This window comes from Tachysurus fulvidraco, chromosome 13 (genome assembly GCF_022655615.1).
Source record: "Tachysurus fulvidraco isolate hzauxx_2018 chromosome 13, HZAU_PFXX_2.0, whole genome shotgun sequence".
NCBI lineage: Eukaryota > Metazoa > Chordata > Actinopteri > Siluriformes > Bagridae > Tachysurus > Tachysurus fulvidraco.
The window spans coordinates 430,315-447,814 of record NC_062530.1 but is presented as its reverse complement, the minus strand read 5'-3'; the positions used below and the strand labels follow the sequence as shown (position 1 = coordinate 447,814).

Below are 17,500 nucleotides of genomic sequence, written 5' to 3'. Positions count from 1 at the left end.
CAGTCACATCGTGACACAGTGACACAGTGACACGGTGACACAGTGACATCAGTGACCACAGTGGCATCAGTGACATCGTGACACGGTGACACAGTGACATCAGTGAAACAGTGACATCAGTGACATCGTGACATGGTCACAGTGAAACAGTGACATCAGTGACACAGTGACATCAGTGAAACAGTGACATCAGTGACACAGTGGCATCAGTGACATCGTGACACGGTGACACAGTGACATCAGTGAAACAGTGACATCAGTGACATCGTGACACGGTCACAGTGAAACAGTGACATCAGTGACACAGTGACATCAGTGAAACAGTGACACAGTGACACAGTGACATCAGTGAAACAGTGACATCAGTGACACAGTGGCATCAGTGACATCGTGACACGGTGTAAGTGAAACAGTGACACAGTGACATCAGTGATATCAGAAGTTTGGTTATAAATGTAATATCAATATCAGTATCTCAATAATGAAATGATTAGAGTTTTAAAGTCAGTCCTCTGTGATGTTCCTCATGATCTGTACCTGTCCAGCTCCTTCTTACATGCTGCTGATGACTGCTGGATGGAGATGAGGTCTAGGGGGCGTGTCCCTGTGTGTAATCACCTGACACGACTGTCACCGATTGGCTGCAGGAATCTACAGTCTGAAGAAATCAGCCTCAGCCTCGTTTCTGTCTCCTTCACACTGTTGTGTGTGTTTTATTACGACCTGTTGGTGGTGCTGTTGAGCTCACGTCTACACTGTAACTTAAAATAAACAGTGATTCACTGTAAAAGATTTAACAGGAAATAAACTGATGAGGAGCCAAAAATAAAACCTCATACTGATGTCTGCTGAAGAAGGTTGTGAGAAATGAGATATGAGATTATTATCTAGATATGAGAAAATAATGTTTTTGGTTTCACTGTTTGTGTGTGTGTGTGTGTGTGTGTGTGTGTGTGTGTGTGTGTGTGTGTGTGTGTGTGTGTGTGTGTGTTCGTGCAGTCCTGGGATAATACACTGGCAAGAGGTGCCCGGTCCTGGGCGAGACATTGCAAAGCATCCCATAACCCTGTGCTGAAGCAGGAGGGCAAGGCCCACGCAGACTTCCGGCAAGTCGGAGAGAACATCTGGCTCGGGGCTCCGTATTCAGCCTTTACAGTCGAGTCAGCAATCAACAGCTGGAACAAAGAGAGTGCTGATTATACACATGGGAACAACACCTGTGCCAGAGTGTGTGGACATTATACACAGGTCAGCTATCATTGTGTGTGTGTGTGTGTGTGTGTGTGTGTGTGTGTGTGTGTGTGTGTGTGTGTGTGTGTGTGTGTGTGTGTGTGTTGAATTTAATTTTGTGCACCTTGAGTCAGTGAATCTATTAGTCATGACAGAGATTCAGTCGTCTCCTCCTACACAGGTTAGAAAAAGCAACAAGTTTGGTTTTTGGATTTTATTTTTACTTTGTTTTCTGATTTATAGAAACACATTCTCTCAGCTCTAAACACTCGTCCCCTCAGCGGTCTCTCTTTATTCTCTCAGCTCTAAACACTCGTCCCCTCAGCGGTCTCTCTTTATTCTCTCAGCTCTAAACACTCGTCCCCTCAGCGGTCTCTCTTTATTCTCTCAGCTCTAAACACTCGTCCCCTCAGCAGTCTCTCTTTATTCTCTCAGCTCTAAACACTCGTCCCCTCAGCGGTCTCTCTTTATTCTCTCAGCTCTAAACACTCGTCCCCTCAGCGGTCTCTCTTTATTCTCTCAGCTCTAAACACTCGTCCCCTCAGCGGTCTCTCTTTATTCTCTCAGCTCTAAACACTCGTCCCCTCAGCGGTCTCTCTTTATTCTCTCAGCTCTAAACACTCGTCCCCTCAGCAGTCTCTCTTTATTCTCTCAGCTCTAAACACTCGTCCCCTCAGCGGTCTCTCTTTATTCTCTCAGCTCTAAACACTCGTCCCCTCAGCGGTCTCTCTTTATTCTCTCAGCTCTAAACACTCGTCCCCTCAGCGGTCTCTCTTTATTCTCTCAGCTCTAAACACTCGTCCCCTCAGCGGTCTCTCTTTATTCTCTCAGCTCTAAACACTCGTCCCCTCAGCGGTCTTTCTTTATTGTCTCCCTTCATGTTAATAAGAGAAAAATCTCAGCTTGTCTTGTTACTGAGAAACACAAAGAAGCGTAAACTGACTGAGACACAGAGCTCACACTGGAGACTCCTTTATACACACACACACACACACACACACACACACACACACACACACACACACACACACACACACACACACACACACACACACCTATATTTCCTTTCCTTTCCTTTGTGTGTTTCAGTTGATGTGGGCGACGAGCTATAAAATTGGCTGTGCCGTACACGTCTGTTCCAGAGGAATTGAAAACTTTTCCAATCATCCAGAGTCGACTATTTTTGTCTGTAACTACGGTGACGCGTAAGCAGAAATGTTCAGGTTTCACTCTGAGCACTTTTACAAATGATAATGTGTTATTTCTGAGCAGGTTTGTAATACTGTTATCTGTATTATTTTGCACGACAGTGGCAACGTGTTTGGATTCACTCCCTACATCGTGGGTCTCGCCTGCAGCAAGTGCGGTGTAGAGAAATGCAGAGACAAACTTTGCAGTAAGAACAACAGCAACATGTTCTCACATTATTTTGGCTCAGTATCACAAGTGTTAGTCAGTATAAAACGTGTCAATCGTCTGTACACTCATTTTTTTCAACAGCCGATCCGATCCGAGACCAAGATAAAAGTATGTATGATGATGATTCATGTTCCACATTAACTCCTAGATTTAACAAACACGACTCTTCAACCTGCACTTGAACTCTAATAACCCCGCCGACTCTCTCCACTCAGAAATAACTTTTTCACTCATTTCATATTTCTCTAATTTTTAGCTTTATAATTTTAAATTATTGTTCTCTAATTGTCAATATCTGTCTCTGCAGAATATGACTGGATACCAGGGTGGGATCTCGGCCCTGGCGGTTCGGCTCAGGGGCTCTCTGATTGGCTGAACGGCTCCAAACTGCAGCTCCTGACTGGATCGTTCTGGCTTCTTTACTTTTATGCAACACACTGAAGTCACTCAATAAACCGAATTCCATTTTAATCAAGACTTAGATTAATACTATTATTATTATTATTATTATTATTATTATTATTATTATTATTATTATTATTATTATCATTTCTCAGCATGACAGGGAGCTGACGTGGCGTAAAGTCCTGCTGTGTAGGCCTGGTGCATCATATTCTCATATCTGCTCATATCATTAGGATATTCTTCTAAATAATCTTTTCACCTTTCATATGAATATATTATATTATAAAATAAACACAACTCTATAATTGTTCACGTGTGAGTGTTGTCTCTTGACGGCTGCATCGTGACCGTATTCGCCGTCTAATGTTCATTTACAGCATTTACACAAATGTACTATTTATTTCATTTGGCTGTGCATCCCTGGGTGATGAAAATGATGCTGTTCCCATGGAGACGGCTGTATGTATACCGCTCCGTAGGCAGCGAGGAAGAACAGCGTGAACACAGATGAGTCACGATCTTGTAAAGCAGTGTGTTTGTACTTCTGAGTGTTTGTGTGTTTCTCTGAGACTCTCAGTCTGACCTGAGCTCATTAGTACATCATGTGCAAGTTAACAGCAGGTAATATTAATAAAATAATAAAGGGACACGAGTATATCAACAGTATACACATTAAAATACATACCAAAAATATAAATATGAAATGCTAATGCTAATGCTAATCTGTACAGCGAGTCTTTCCCTGCTGCATATTGACAGCCACAGATATAAAACTGTTCTCATTTACATGCTTGAGCTTTTGAAAGATTGATGATGTATAAAATCACAACATGATTATTAATTATTAATAATGGGGCTTTAATAATGTGCACATTTATATTAATAATTAACAGTCACACATCACTGAGTGTGCGTGCATGTGTGTGAGTGTGTGTGTGTGTGTGTGTGTGTGTATGTGTGTGTGCAATTCATCAATTACAATTTTTAGATTTAATAAAGAGACACATGATCTGTGTGAATGATGAGTTACAATGTTAAATAGGAGGCATGTGACAAGTTTAAACAAGTTTATTATAATCTCCTGCTGCTTGTAATCTTATTTGTTTCACAAAGGCCTTCCTTCTGTGTGTGTGTGTGTGTGTGTGTGTGTGTGTGTGTGTGTGTGTGTGTGTGTGTGTGTGTGTGTGTGTGTGTGTGTGTGTGTGTGTGTGTGTGTGTGTGTGCATGGTTATTGATGTCACAAGATTTGTAAAGAAACAGAGTTCAGTCCCGCTTCACTCACTAAATGGACTGAAGAGAAGCGAGAAGGACTTCAGAGATTTTGGGAAACTAAAAAGTCTCGAAGAAGAGGTTCAGAACTGAGTAAGTACATGCTGAAGGTGTGTGTGTGTGTGTTTGATAGAGAGAGAGAGAGAGAGAGAGAGAGAGAGAGAGAGAGAGAGAGAGAGAGAGAGAGAGAGAGAGAGAGAGAGAGAGCATGTGTGTGTAAAACACATCTCTGAGGTTGGCTTTCCATCAGCGTGATATTGGTTAAAGCTCATCATGGTTCGCTCATCAGTCACTGGAGTAACCTTGCTCGTGCTGGTTTCCATGGTGACACCAGACTTTGTGTGTGGGGAGCAAGAGAGAGGCAAAGACTCACGACTCACACACACTCATTTCACACATAATCAGTATTACACGCCTCGGACTGGAGGAGTCAGGAGCATGACTTTCCAAAAGACACCACGTAATGACATATTGGACAATAATCAGTACAGTGTGCAGATTTCTGAGGACACTGAATTTCATGACGTAAACCTTCAACATGAAACGGAACCTGATGCTGAAATTCCTAACTTTATACGGATGCATATGGAACAGTCGGATGATAACGAGTGTAATGACATTAAATGTAATGATTACGTTAATGACGGAAGTCAATCTAGTGTGAAGTTAAACAAAGTCATGTGGGATGAAGAACCAGACGTAACACTGGAGTCCACTGAAGACCCTGCAGTACACACACACACTGAAGACCCTGCAGTACACACACACACTGAAGACCCTGCAGTACACACACACACTGAAGACCCTGCAGTACACACACACACTGAAGACCCTGCAGTACACACACACACTGAACACCCTGCAGTACACACACACACTGAACACCCTGCAGTACACACACACACTGAAGACCCTGCAGTACACACACACACTGAACACCCTGCAGTACACACACACACTGAGGACCCTGCAGTACACACACACACTGAAGACCCTGTCGTGATCACACACTCCGGTCCGGTTCGTGGACTGACCCTGGATAAAGCTCATGTGTTTTTTGGGATCCCGTACGCAGCTCCTCCTGTGGGCTCAAGGCGGTGGGCTGCTCCACAACCCGTGTCCCAGTGGACGCGGCCGTATGATGCCACGTTCCCTCGGGCGGCGTGTATGCAGGTTTGCTCGGAGGAATTCTCTGAAGCATGTCCTCATGAGGTAATCCTATTTATTATGAACCATTTTAATTAAACACAAAGTTGTTGTTCGCTGTTTGTGAAAGACGTAAAAAATGTTAACGGACCTATGGATTTTACTCAGAATGAATAACAAGGTTATAACTGACTTCCTTCATGCACTAAAGAAGTGTTTGTAATTAAAATGGATAGCGCATCGTTACATATTGGGTCTCAGTGTTTCTCCACATGCTGTGTGTTCAGGTGAATGAGGACTGTCTGTACCTGAACATATATGTTCCTGTGAGGGTGAAGCTCTCAGTGAAGACCACAGCTCAGCTTCCTGTCATGGTGTGGATCCACGGAGGTGACTTCATCGCCGGCTCCGCCTCCAAACCTCTGTATGATGGAAGCTTCATCAGTAACTATAGCAACACTTTGGTGGTAAACGTGGAGTATCGCCTGGGTGAGACATCAGCTACAAACACATCAGCTCCAAGTCATGATGAGTGACAGTTTGTGTGTGCAGTGAGTTTATTAAACGTGATACAGGTTTACGATCATCATGTCAGTGATGTCACATGCAAACGAATGGGAGGAACAACACGATATGTAAATGAGGATTAAGAGAGATGAAATATCAAAAGTATTTGCGAATGTCTTCCTGTTCCTCGTGTTATTCTACTCTGTACATCACAGGTCATTATTAATCTGATCACATGACCTGTTTTTACTTCTTCTGAGGTGTGTGTGGACAATACAACACTATTTATTTAACTGTAATTAACCCTGTAACCATGGTAACCATGGCTGTTGTACAGGAGCGTTCGGGTTCCTGGTGACGGGGCAAGATCCTGAAAGATCTGCAGTAGGAAATTATGGAATTCTGGACCAGCAGGCGGCGCTGCACTGGGTCCAAACAAACATCGCAGGGTTTGGTGGAGACCCAAAGAAGGTGTGTGTGTGTGTGTGTGTGTGTGTGTGTGTGTGTGTGTGTGTGTGTGTGTGTGTGTGTGTGTGTGTGTGTGTGTGTGTGTGTGTGTGTGTGTGTGAGAGAGAGATACGAGGAACTCACTCATTTTAGACTTTCCACAACAAAAAAATATGAGATGTCATTCTATCAGCAACAAAATCTATAGTCCTGAGGGAAAGACTGTGTGTGTGTGTGTGTGTGTGTGTGTGTGTGTGTGTGTGTGTGTGTGTGTGTGTGTGTGTGTGTGTGTGTGTGTGTGTGTGTGTGTGTGTGTGTGTGTGTGTGTGTGTGTGTAGGTGACACTATTTGGTGAAAGTGCTGGTGCTCAGTCAGTGTCTTTACACCTGATGATTAACAGCAGTGAAGCTCTGTTCAGACATGCTACCATACAGAGCCAGCCTTTCTCCATCCCCCTCAAAACCAGGTAACACTCACACACTAACACACACACACTAACACACACACACACTAACACACACACTAACACACACACACTAACACACACACACTTACACACATCACACATGCACTCACATACATACATACACTCACAAACACACACATTCACACACTAACACACACACACACACACACACACACACTTCACACATGCACTCACATACATACACTCACAAACACACACACATTCACACACTAACACACACTCACACACACACTCACACACACATACATAAACACACACACACACACACTCACACACACTCATACTGTATGATACTGTAGGTGGGATGCCATGAAGTTGGGCAGGAACGTTGTGAAACAGACGAACTGCTCAGTGTCTGACCTGCAGTGTCTTCGCTCCCTCAGCGCACTCACTGTCCTGCAGGCTCAGGTTAAAGCAGGTACACAAACACACACAGACACACACAGACACACACAAACACACACGGACACACACAGACACACACAGACACACACATACACACACAAACACACACAGACACACACAGACACACACAGACACACACAAACACACACATACACACACAAACACACACATACACACACAAACACACACATACACACACAAACACACACAAACACACACATACACACACAAACACACACAGACACACACAGACACACACAAACACACACGGACACACACAGACACACACAGACACACACAAACACACACATACACACACAAACACACACAGACACACAGACACACACAAACACACATAAACACACACGGACACACACAGACACACATAAACACACACAGACACACACAGACACACACAGACACACACAGACACACACAAACACACACATACACACACAAACACACACAAACACACAGAGACACACAGAGACACACACAAATACTTTTACTGCAGGAACCAAACACACAATTTCAGGTGTTTTTTGCCAGAAGGGAGATTTTAGGTTCTGGAATCTCCTGCTGGCCACCAGGCGAAACATCCCTGATGAACTCAACTCAGTTCTCACTTACTTATAAATCTGAGTTGAAGATCCTGAAGTGTGCTGTACATGTGAGATGATTCAGCAAAGCCAGAAACATTCAAAACTTCAGCAGCTTCCTGCAGCCACAACCTCCTCCATGATGTGGACCTGAAGTGTAGAACATCATCATGTAATACAGTACGATCTTACATAACAGCCACAGGATCCTGCCGTGTGCTGAAACACACACCGTGCAGTTCTCGTCCAGTTTCAACACTCACACAGACCTGAAGCTTCATCTTTACTCTCTTTAGCAATGATGAATCTCTCTGTAAAGTTTTCAGCTGACTGAAACAAAAAATCCACACGATTTACAAAAGTCTCGCTGATTTTATTTCGTACTTTCCTGCATAACTTCATAAAAGTCAATCGGCTGTAATTTACCAAATTTCTTCCACACAGATTTCTATTTAGCCACAAAATGCAAAAAGAGGTGAAAATGATTAGAAACGAAAGAACGTCTTCTAAATAAATGCAGCATTGTGTCAAAACCTCTACTATAATGTTCCACTGCAGCGTATCAGAGGCACACAGTACAGGGTGCCATTACTTTAGTCCTGATTGAAAGACTAGACTTATATGTCTTTATTTATGGATTTGTTTTGTAAACGAGTTTTTCAGGTTATTTACAAGAACCGAGAAGAAACATTCAGTAAACTGGTGTGTAAATGAAAGATATCTCACATTAGTGAGTCTGTTGATCTTCTGTGTGAATAATCCTGAGAACAATCAGTGAGATATCGAAGTCTGTCAGTATCTCAGTTTATATTGGTGATAGAGATAATAGAGATAATAGAGATAATAGAGATAATAGAGATAATAGAGATGTCTCACCTCCTCTTTTTCTGAAGGTTCTAAGATCATCAACCCGTTCCGCTTCCTGGAGGTGTTTGAGACGTGGGGGCCTCATGTGGATGGTGACCTGATCACAGAGCAGCCCATCACTGCCTTCCAGAGGGGACACTGGCAGAGTTATAAACCTGTTATAATGGGTCTGTAACACTCTGTGCACTTTACCTCCATTCTCTGTTCAGTAAAATATATGTGTGATACTCACAGTGACCTGAAGTGTAGAAGTGTGTAAATGTTTAAGTATGTAAGTGTGTGTTAGTGTAGAAGTGTGTGTGTGTGTGTGTGTGTGTGTGTGTGTGTGTGTGTGTGTGTAAGTGTATAAGTGTGTGTGTGTGTAAGTGCAGAAGTGTGTTTTTTGTGTGTGTAAGTGTAGAAGTGTGTTTTTTGTGTGTGTAGGTGTAGAAGTGTGTTTTTTGTGTGTGTAGGTGTAGAAGTGTGTTTTTTGTGTGTGTAAGTGTAGAAGTGTGTGTGTGTGTGTGTGTGTGTGTAAGTGCAGAAGTGTGTTTTTTGTGTGTGTAGAAGTGTGTGTAAGAGCGGTGAGCAGAGCTTTGCTGTGGCGATGTCGAGTGTGTGTCAGACGTTTTAATAAAATTCCTGGTGCTGGGATTCACACGTCAGCATTAATCACATGACACCTCACCAATGTTCAGTATTTTTTAATAACAGATGATCTTTACTAATGTGACCATGTAAAGATGATGTAATGTAATGATGACGTAATGTAATGATGATGTAATGTCATCTGTATAATAATGTGATGAGCCACTCAGTGTTGTGAAAATGTCCTGATGTAAAGTTTTGATGACGTCATCTTCGCCGTCCTGCAGGAACTACGTCTGAAGAGGGCGTGATTTTTGTATACGGAGCTTTTAATGGCTCGGTGTCGGTGCTGGAGTGTGTCGTCTACACCACCGCCATCTTCAAACAGCACACACTCAAAGTCCTAGAGAAATACCTTCCCGTCTACCATAACGTGGACAAACGGACGATGTTGTCTCAGGTGAGACTCAGAACATCCTCAAAATCAGGAAACTCAGAAACACGTAATAAGACGAACCTTCTTCTTGTTTCTCTCTTTCTGATTCAGATCGTAACGGATTTCGTCTTCCTGTGTCCGGCTCGGCGGGCCGCTCGCTCTGCGCTGGGAATGGGCGGAGCCCTGTGGCTGTACGTATTCGACCACACCCCTTCAGATCACAAAATATGGGCGGGGCTGACTTTCTGTTACGATCACGCCTGTCATGGGGCAGAGCTCCCCTTCCTGTTTGACTCTGCTCCTGCTGCGAACTTCAGTTTCACTCCTCAGGAGCGTCGTCTGGCCAATCAGATGGTGTGTTACTGGGGGGCGTTCGCTCACTCCGGAGATCCGAACTCACACAGGAAACACACAACCTTCTGCAGGAAGCAGAGGCTCGCACCGTGGCCTAGATACGGGTCTGCTGAGCGATGGCCAGTTCTGAATTTAACTCTGCAGTCTCACCTTCAGCTCGGAAACAGAGATGAGTTCTGTGACTTCTGGGATCAGCTGAATGTTTACTGAGAAACAAACAATAACTAACACAAGACTTTTAATCTGCCTTAATTAGAACTTTTATTTTTCTTGTAGAAAGTGTTTGTTTTAAACCAGAGCTGACCCTGACCTCCCTGGGGCCCTGAGGAGCCAGTAACCCATTTACCACACACACACACACACACACACGCACACACACACACACACACAGTCAGCACTGCACAGCTAATGTAGTTAGTCACAGAGACTACAGACAGAATCACATCAACTTTACTGTTATTTGCTCTCGCTGACATCAAACCTGAAGAGAACAAAAGTTTACCTCTTTGCTCTCGCAAACATCAACACGCTGTAAACCGAGGCAGGGGAGGCGAGGCCTGGTGTACAACTTGTGTAGTGAGCGTACACTGTAGGGCCGATCGGCTCTGTTTTAAACCGACGCGTCAAAGCGAATTAACACAATTATTAATGCTCAATTTATTTTAATGTGGAACAGAAACCGACTTTGTTCTTAGAATTAAACTCATTGTAGATTGAATAAGTGACTAAAATTAATCTTTTATTAGTGTGGAGTTTGTGTAACTGTGTGTGTGTGTGTGTGTGTGTGTGTGTGTGTGTGTGTGTGTGTGTGTGTGTGTGTGTGTGTGTGTGGTGAAAAGTCACATGTCTGTGGAATGAAATGATTTATTCAGCTAATAAAAGTTTGGTACCTTCCTGTGTTTGTGTGTGTGTAGTGTGTGTGTGTGTGTGTGTGTGTGTGTGTGTGTGTGTGTGTGTGTGTGTGTGTAGTGTTTGTGTAACTGTGTGTGTGTGTGTAACTGTGTGTAACTGTGTGTGTGTGTAGTGTTTGTGTAACTGTGTGTGTGTGTAGTGTTTGTGTAACTGTGTGTGTGTAGTGTTTGTGTAACTGTGTGTGTGTAGTGTTTGTGTAACTGTGTGTGTGTGTGTGTGTGTAGTGTTTGTGTAACTGTGTGTGTGTGTGTAGTGTTTGTGTAACTGTGTGTGTGTAGTGTTTGTGTATGTAGTGTTTGTGTGTGTAGTGTTTGTGTGTGTAGTGTTTGTGTGTGAGATGTGTAGTGTTTGTGTGTGTAGTGTTTGTGTAACTGTGTGTGTGTGTGTGTGTGTGTGTGTGTGTGTGTGTAGTGTAGTGTAGGTGTAACTGTGTGTGTGTGTGTGTAGTGTTTGTGTAACTGTGTGTGTGTGTGTGTGTGTGTGTGTGTGTGTAGTGTAGTGTAGGTGTAACTGTGTGTGTGTGTGTAGTGTTTGTGTAACTATGTGTGTGTGTGTGTGTGTGTCTAGTGTTTGTGTAACTGTGTGTGTGTGTGTGTGTGTGTAGTGTTTGTGTAACTGTGTGTGTCTGTGTAGTGTTTGTGTAACTGTGTGTGTGTAGTATTTGTGTAACTGTGTGTGTGTGTGTGTGTAGTGTTTGTGTAACTGTGTGTATGAGTGTGTAGTGTTTGTGTAACTGTGTGTGTGTGTAGTGTTTGTGTAACTGTGTGTGTGTGTGTGTGTAGTGTTTGTGTAACTGTGTCTATGAGTGTGTAGTGTTTGTGTAACTGTGTGTATAGTGTTTGTGTAACTGTGTGTATGTGTGTGTAGTGTTTGTGTAACTGTGTGTGTGTGTGTAGTGTTTGTGTAACTGTGTGTGTGTGTGTGTGTAGTGTTTGTGTAACTGTGTGTGTGTGTGTGGTGTTTGTGTAACTGTGTGTGTGTGTGTGTGTGTGTGTGTGTGTGGTGTTTGTGTAACTCTGTGTGTGTGTGTGTGTGTGTGTGTGTGTGTAGTGTTTGTGTAACTGTGTGTGTGTGTGTGTGTAGTGTTTGTGTAACTGTGTGTGTGCAGTGTTTGTGTAACTGTGTGTGTGTGTGTAGTGTTTGTGTAACTGTGTGTGTAGTGTTTGTGTAACAGTTGTGTAACTGTGTGTGTAGTGTTTGTGTAACTGTGTGTGTGTGTGTAGTTTTTGTGTAACTGTGTGTGTAGTGTTTGTGTAACAGTTGTGTAACTGTGTGTGTAGTGTTTGTGTAACTGTTGTGTAACTGTGTGTGTAGTGTTTGTGTAACTGTTGTGTAACTGTGTGTGTGTGTAGTTTTTGTGTAACTGTGTGTGTAGTGTTTGTGTAACAGTTGTGTAACTGTGTGTGTGTAGTGTTTGTGTAACAGTTGTGTAACTGTGTGTGTAGTGTTTGTGTAACAGTTGTGTAACTGTGATTACAGTGAGTCTGATGGCAGATTGTGATGTCACTTCGGCCCAGTCGAGTCTCATATACAAACCTTTAGCTGTGTCCCATGTTAATGTTAGCGATGATGAGAAGGTGGTTGTCATGGTAACACTTTTGTCTGCTGTTAAATAAAATGAACATTATGGATGGCAGAGCTGAGAGTTTCATATTTACATATTTATAGATTATTATAATAATGATGTAAAAGTGCAGGTCCTTTTGGGAGGAAATCAGTCACATGGTGTCACATCCCGTCTTCATCATCATCATCATCATCATCATCATCATCATCATCATCATCATGTTCATGTTGAGGCCGAGGCAATGCTGTGAGGGCGAGCGGTCTCACTGTGTGTATCACTGTCTCCACACGCAACAGTCTGTTCACACACTGCAGCACAGATGCCACCAACTGGTGTTTACTACAGACCGGCTCTACACACACACGCCCGGGACCATCTGCCCCCCAACACCACGTGAACTCTGACCCCGAGCCCTGCTCTCTGATTGGACAGTGGTGCAGCTGGTTATTCTTGAAATTCATGAGTTGCTTCAGGAAATCTCCCGGTCTCTCAGCGTGCAGAGATCTGGGCACGCTCAGTGCAGCCTCGGCTAGGATCCTACGGCTGTCGCGGTCACCATGGTTACTGTGCAGCAAAGAATGATGGAACAGACACTCGAAAGCTCCTCCCACAGGGATGACATCACCAGCGTTTAAAATGCATTGGCACAAGTTTGGACACGATGAGTGCAGCTGTGACGTGAGAGTCTGTGAGGACGTGAGAGTCTGTGAGGACGTGAGAGTCTGTGAGGACGTGAGAGTCTGTGAGGACGTGAGACTCTGTGAGGACGTGAGAGTCTGTGAGGACGTGAGAGTCTGTGAGGACGTGAGAGTCTGTGAGGACGTGAAAGTCTGTGAGGACGTGAGACTCTGTGAGGACGTGAGACTCTGTGAGGACGTGAGACTCTGCTGGTGAGGAGGTGGTAAGACGTTGCTGTGTCTGTGAGACTGGTTCAGATGCTGCAGCATGGAGAACACACCTCTGCTCACGCTCACGTTTTGTTCCAGCGGTCCTGCAGCAGGCGCACACAGCACCAGGGTGTGTGTGTGTAGTGACGTGTGTGGTGACGTGTGTGGTGACGTGTGTGGTGACGTGTGTGGTGACATGTGTGGTGACGTGTGTGGTGACGTGTGTGGTGACGTGTGTGGTGAAGTGTGTGGTGACGTGTGTGGTGACGTGTGTAGTGAAGTGTGTAGTGACGTGTGTGGTGACGTGTGTTTAACCCCAACGTTAGCGTATCTGTGTCCTCCGAGCTGAAAGCGGCAGCAGTGTGTTAGCGTCCCTACACGCATCAGTGGCTGTGCTGTCAGCATTTGTGCCGTGTTGAGTTCACACAGCAGCTCCAGCTGCTCCGGATCACAGCACTCCATCACCGAGACGCCGTTGAGCCCCGCCCACTCCAGCACACAGCTCGGCTGCTTCACCACCGACAGCACAACCTTGATGTGGAGCCGCAGGATCGCCGCCAATCTGTCCTGTATGACGCCGTCGCTCTGAACTGTCCAGTGCTTCTCAAACCGAACGTTCACGCTCGCATCATAGCGTGTATCTAATCTCTCAAAAACAACCAGCACCTTCACTGGGCCGTGCGTCTCTGTCCAAACAGACCAATCACAAGGCAGCAGGAGACCCTCCACCACACGGGATTGGCTGCTGTGAAGTCCCGGCACAGCCACGTGCAGTCTAGAGAAGTTCGAGTGAATAAATGAGATGGCCGAACTGTCCATGTCTCCATGTCCGACCCGTGTGCAGAGCTCACACAGCAGCGGCGTCAGAACCTCCGCCTGACCAGGACTGACACGCCCACCAATGTACCCACCCACCAACGCAGCCAAGACTCCGCCCTTCAGCTCACATCCGCCCGATCTGAACAGAGATGAGGCATAAGGAACGACGCCATGAGCTATGACATCATCCAACCCTTGCCAGCAGAATGCATGGAGCTGATTGGCCAGTTTCCAGGAGGTGTGGCGGCGGTGTGCGTGTGCAGAGTCGTGCACAGAGTCACGGATTCCCCTCAGCAGGGCAGCTAACAGGAGGATAAACGACTTCGAACCGTCTGCAGTAACACAATGATGTGAACACACACAATCCAACACAGTCCTAAACAACAAAGACAGAAGAAGTGGAGCGTTACACACAGCAACACAAATACACAACAACAACACAAACACAGTATGTGACTTCTATCTGTATAACACGTGTTAAATCTATTACATGTTCCTCTACAGGTGAGACTACAGCCACTGACACTAGTGTTCCTGAAGTGTCATATATTCTGTGTGTGTGTGTGTGTGTGTGTGTGTGTGTGTGTGTGTGTGTGTGTGTGTGTGTGTGTGTGTGTGTGTGTGTGTGTGTGAGACCTGGCTACAGGATGCTCCAGGTGTAGTGCAGTGAGGATGCGGTGTCCATGTTTGGTGATTAAAGTTTGTCCCGTGTCTTTTGTGAAGATCACAGACCCTCCGCTCGGCCCCACACACCGCCGCACCACACACTCCAACGCTCCAACCACGCTGAGAGACACCTGCAGGGGATCACTCACCTACACACACACACACACACACACACACACACACACACACACACACACACACACACACACACACAGGAGCAGGATGAACACAATGTGTAGGAGTGTGTTTTATGTGTGTCACAATGTCTAACAAACAGATACTACTGTAAGAATCTCTGGGTTCCTGGTGATATTTTTCTGTATTTTCTCTCTTTATTTATTTCCTGGTCTTTATTTATTTATTTATTTAGTTAGTTTTATTTAATGTCCACAATCTGCATTATTTAAAATGAGGAGAAACCAAATTCCACCGATACACACACACACACTACATCTATTTACTGCCTGTGTTACCTGCCACTTTATAAACTCTATAATAATCATCACTACACGTTATAAACTCTATAATAATCATCACTACACGTTATAAACTCTATAATAATCATCACTACACGTTATAAACTCTATAATAATCATCACTACACTTTATAAACTCTATAATAATCATCACTACACTTTATAAACTCTATAATAATCATCACTACACTTTATAAACTCTATAATAATCATCACTACACTTTATAAACTCTATAATAATCATCACTACACGTTATAAACTCTATAATAATCATCACTACACTTTATAAACTCTATAATAATCATCACTACACTTTATAAACTCTATAATAATCATCACTACACTTTATAAACTCTATAATAATCATCACTACACGTTATAAACTCTATAATAATCATCACTACACGTTATAAACTCTATAATAATCATCACTACACTTTATAAACTCTATAATAATCATCACTACACGTTATAAACTCTATAATAATCATCACTACACTTTATAAACTCTATAATAATCATCACTACACTTTATAAACTCTATAATAATCATCACTACACTTTATAAACTCTATAATAATCATCACTACACTTTATAAACTCTATAATAATCATCACTACACTTTATAAACTCTATAATAATCATCACTACACTTTATAAACTCTATAATAATCATCACTACACTTTATAAACTCTATAATAATCATCACTACACTTTATAAACTCTATAATAATCATCACTACACTTTATAAACTCTATAATAATCATCACTACACTTTATAAACTCTATAATAATCATCACTACACGTTATAAACTCTATAATAATCATCACTACACTTTATAAACTCTATAATAATCATCACTACACGTTATAAACTCTATAATAATCATCACTACACTTTATAAACTCTATAATAATCATCACTACACTTTATAAACTCTATAATAATCATAATAATAATTAATAACAACAATAATAATAATAAACATGTTACACTAGATATAAAGCCATCGTCACCTCAGTCATTTCTCAGCATGACATTTATGAATATAACCCGTTAATAATTAATGTTCTTTATAATAAAATAATGTTTATATCCACATTAATCCTCCTGCTCAGTTTCTCTCGGTATCCAGGAGACGCCGCTTGTCTGCTTCTCCTTCTCCTGTTGGCAAACCGACTGTAAGGTGCATTTTACGCCCCCTACTGGATTGGAGTTTGGAGCACATGGTTGATGTTTAACTGTTTTTTGGTGTCCCACATTTATCACAATGGTCTATTTCATGTTTCATGATATATAATGTATAAACTCAGTGTTTATTTAGTGAAGATTCAGTGTTGTTTTGCCCTGTACATAATATATATAATATACATAATAATGTATAGGGGAGAGTGGGGTAAGATGACCCAGTGGGTAAGTGGGTAACCCACCCCCTGTTTCTGGGCAACTATGCAAATTTGGTGTAATGTGACCATACATTCTGAAGGACTCAAACAACAACACTTATTTGCTTGTTAAAGTTGATTTTCTGCATTTCAGGTACACTCGCTGTTGTGCCAAAGCAAATTTATCTAGGTCTAAAGTGTATGGTACATTTTGGTGATTTGTCAACATATAAAACCATGTGAATCATCAAGCTAAAAGTTAGCCTGAATTGCTAAGCTAGGCCATTTTTACCAAAATTGTGGCTGTGGGGCAAAGTGACCCAGATGATGTGGGGTAAATTGAACCAGTGGTTGGATCAATGAAGACACCTTTGCAGAGTTCTTTGAACATCTGGTTCAGCATACCAAGTGCTCCTCTGACCATCTCATAGTGCTACTACTTGATTTAAGCAAAGAGAAGGGGATTATTATGCTCACAATTCCACCCCACACATCTCATCGCCTGCAGCTTCTGGACAAGAGTGTCTATGGTCCATTCAAGACCAATTACAGCCAGCATATACTGTATCACATCCCTGTATGTGTGAAGGAGGCTTTCATGTCAGCAATGACACCATGGAATATCTGTTCTGGGTTCAGCTCCA

The 17,500-nt window shown here is 43.1% G+C and overlaps 3 protein-coding genes across 6 annotated transcripts in view; 2 read left to right on the top strand and 1 right to left on the bottom strand.

Annotated features, from left to right (window-relative positions):
• Positions 1–3,361, top strand: part of glipr1b (GLI pathogenesis-related 1b) — a 7,055-nt gene extending 3,694 nt beyond the window's left edge. For 2 of the 4 annotated variants that reach the window (XM_047822531.1, XM_027157565.2), the window contains 5 exons: positions 1,000–1,248; positions 2,320–2,435; positions 2,541–2,626; positions 2,731–2,757; positions 2,957–3,361. In XM_047822531.1, the coding sequence (XP_047678487.1) occupies positions 1,000–1,248; positions 2,320–2,435; positions 2,541–2,626; positions 2,731–2,757; positions 2,957–3,090 (612 nt within the window). In that variant the 3' untranslated portion in view covers positions 3,091–3,361. The remainder of the gene's footprint in view (positions 1–999; positions 1,249–2,319; positions 2,436–2,540; positions 2,627–2,730; positions 2,758–2,956) is intronic. The other 2 variants (XM_047822532.1, XM_027157566.2) reach the window with 1 other exon arrangement.
• Positions 3,362–5,407: 2,046 nt separating this feature from the next.
• si:dkey-30c15.17 (cAMP-regulated D2 protein) lies at positions 5,408–11,032 on the top strand. The gene is made up of 7 exons (XM_047822528.1): positions 5,408–5,958; positions 6,314–6,447; positions 6,762–6,889; positions 7,210–7,328; positions 8,808–8,948; positions 9,636–9,808; positions 9,896–11,032. Exons 1-7 carry the CDS (start codon positions 5,742–5,744, stop codon positions 10,346–10,348), a joined length of 1,365 nt encoding a protein of 454 aa, XP_047678484.1. The 5' UTR covers positions 5,408–5,741; the 3' UTR covers positions 10,349–11,032.
• A 1,443-nt stretch (positions 11,033–12,475) lies between these two features.
• bbs10 (Bardet-Biedl syndrome 10) lies at positions 12,476–16,635 on the bottom strand. Its single transcript, XM_047822524.1, has 3 exons — positions 16,488–16,635; positions 14,960–15,138; positions 12,476–14,699 (listed from the first exon to the last, which is right to left on the bottom strand). The coding sequence occupies exons 1-3, from the start codon at positions 16,494–16,496 to the stop codon at positions 12,779–12,781; spliced, it is 2,109 nt and encodes a 702-aa protein (XP_047678480.1). The 5' UTR covers positions 16,497–16,635; the 3' UTR covers positions 12,476–12,778.
• Positions 16,636–17,500: the final 865 nt, after the last annotated feature.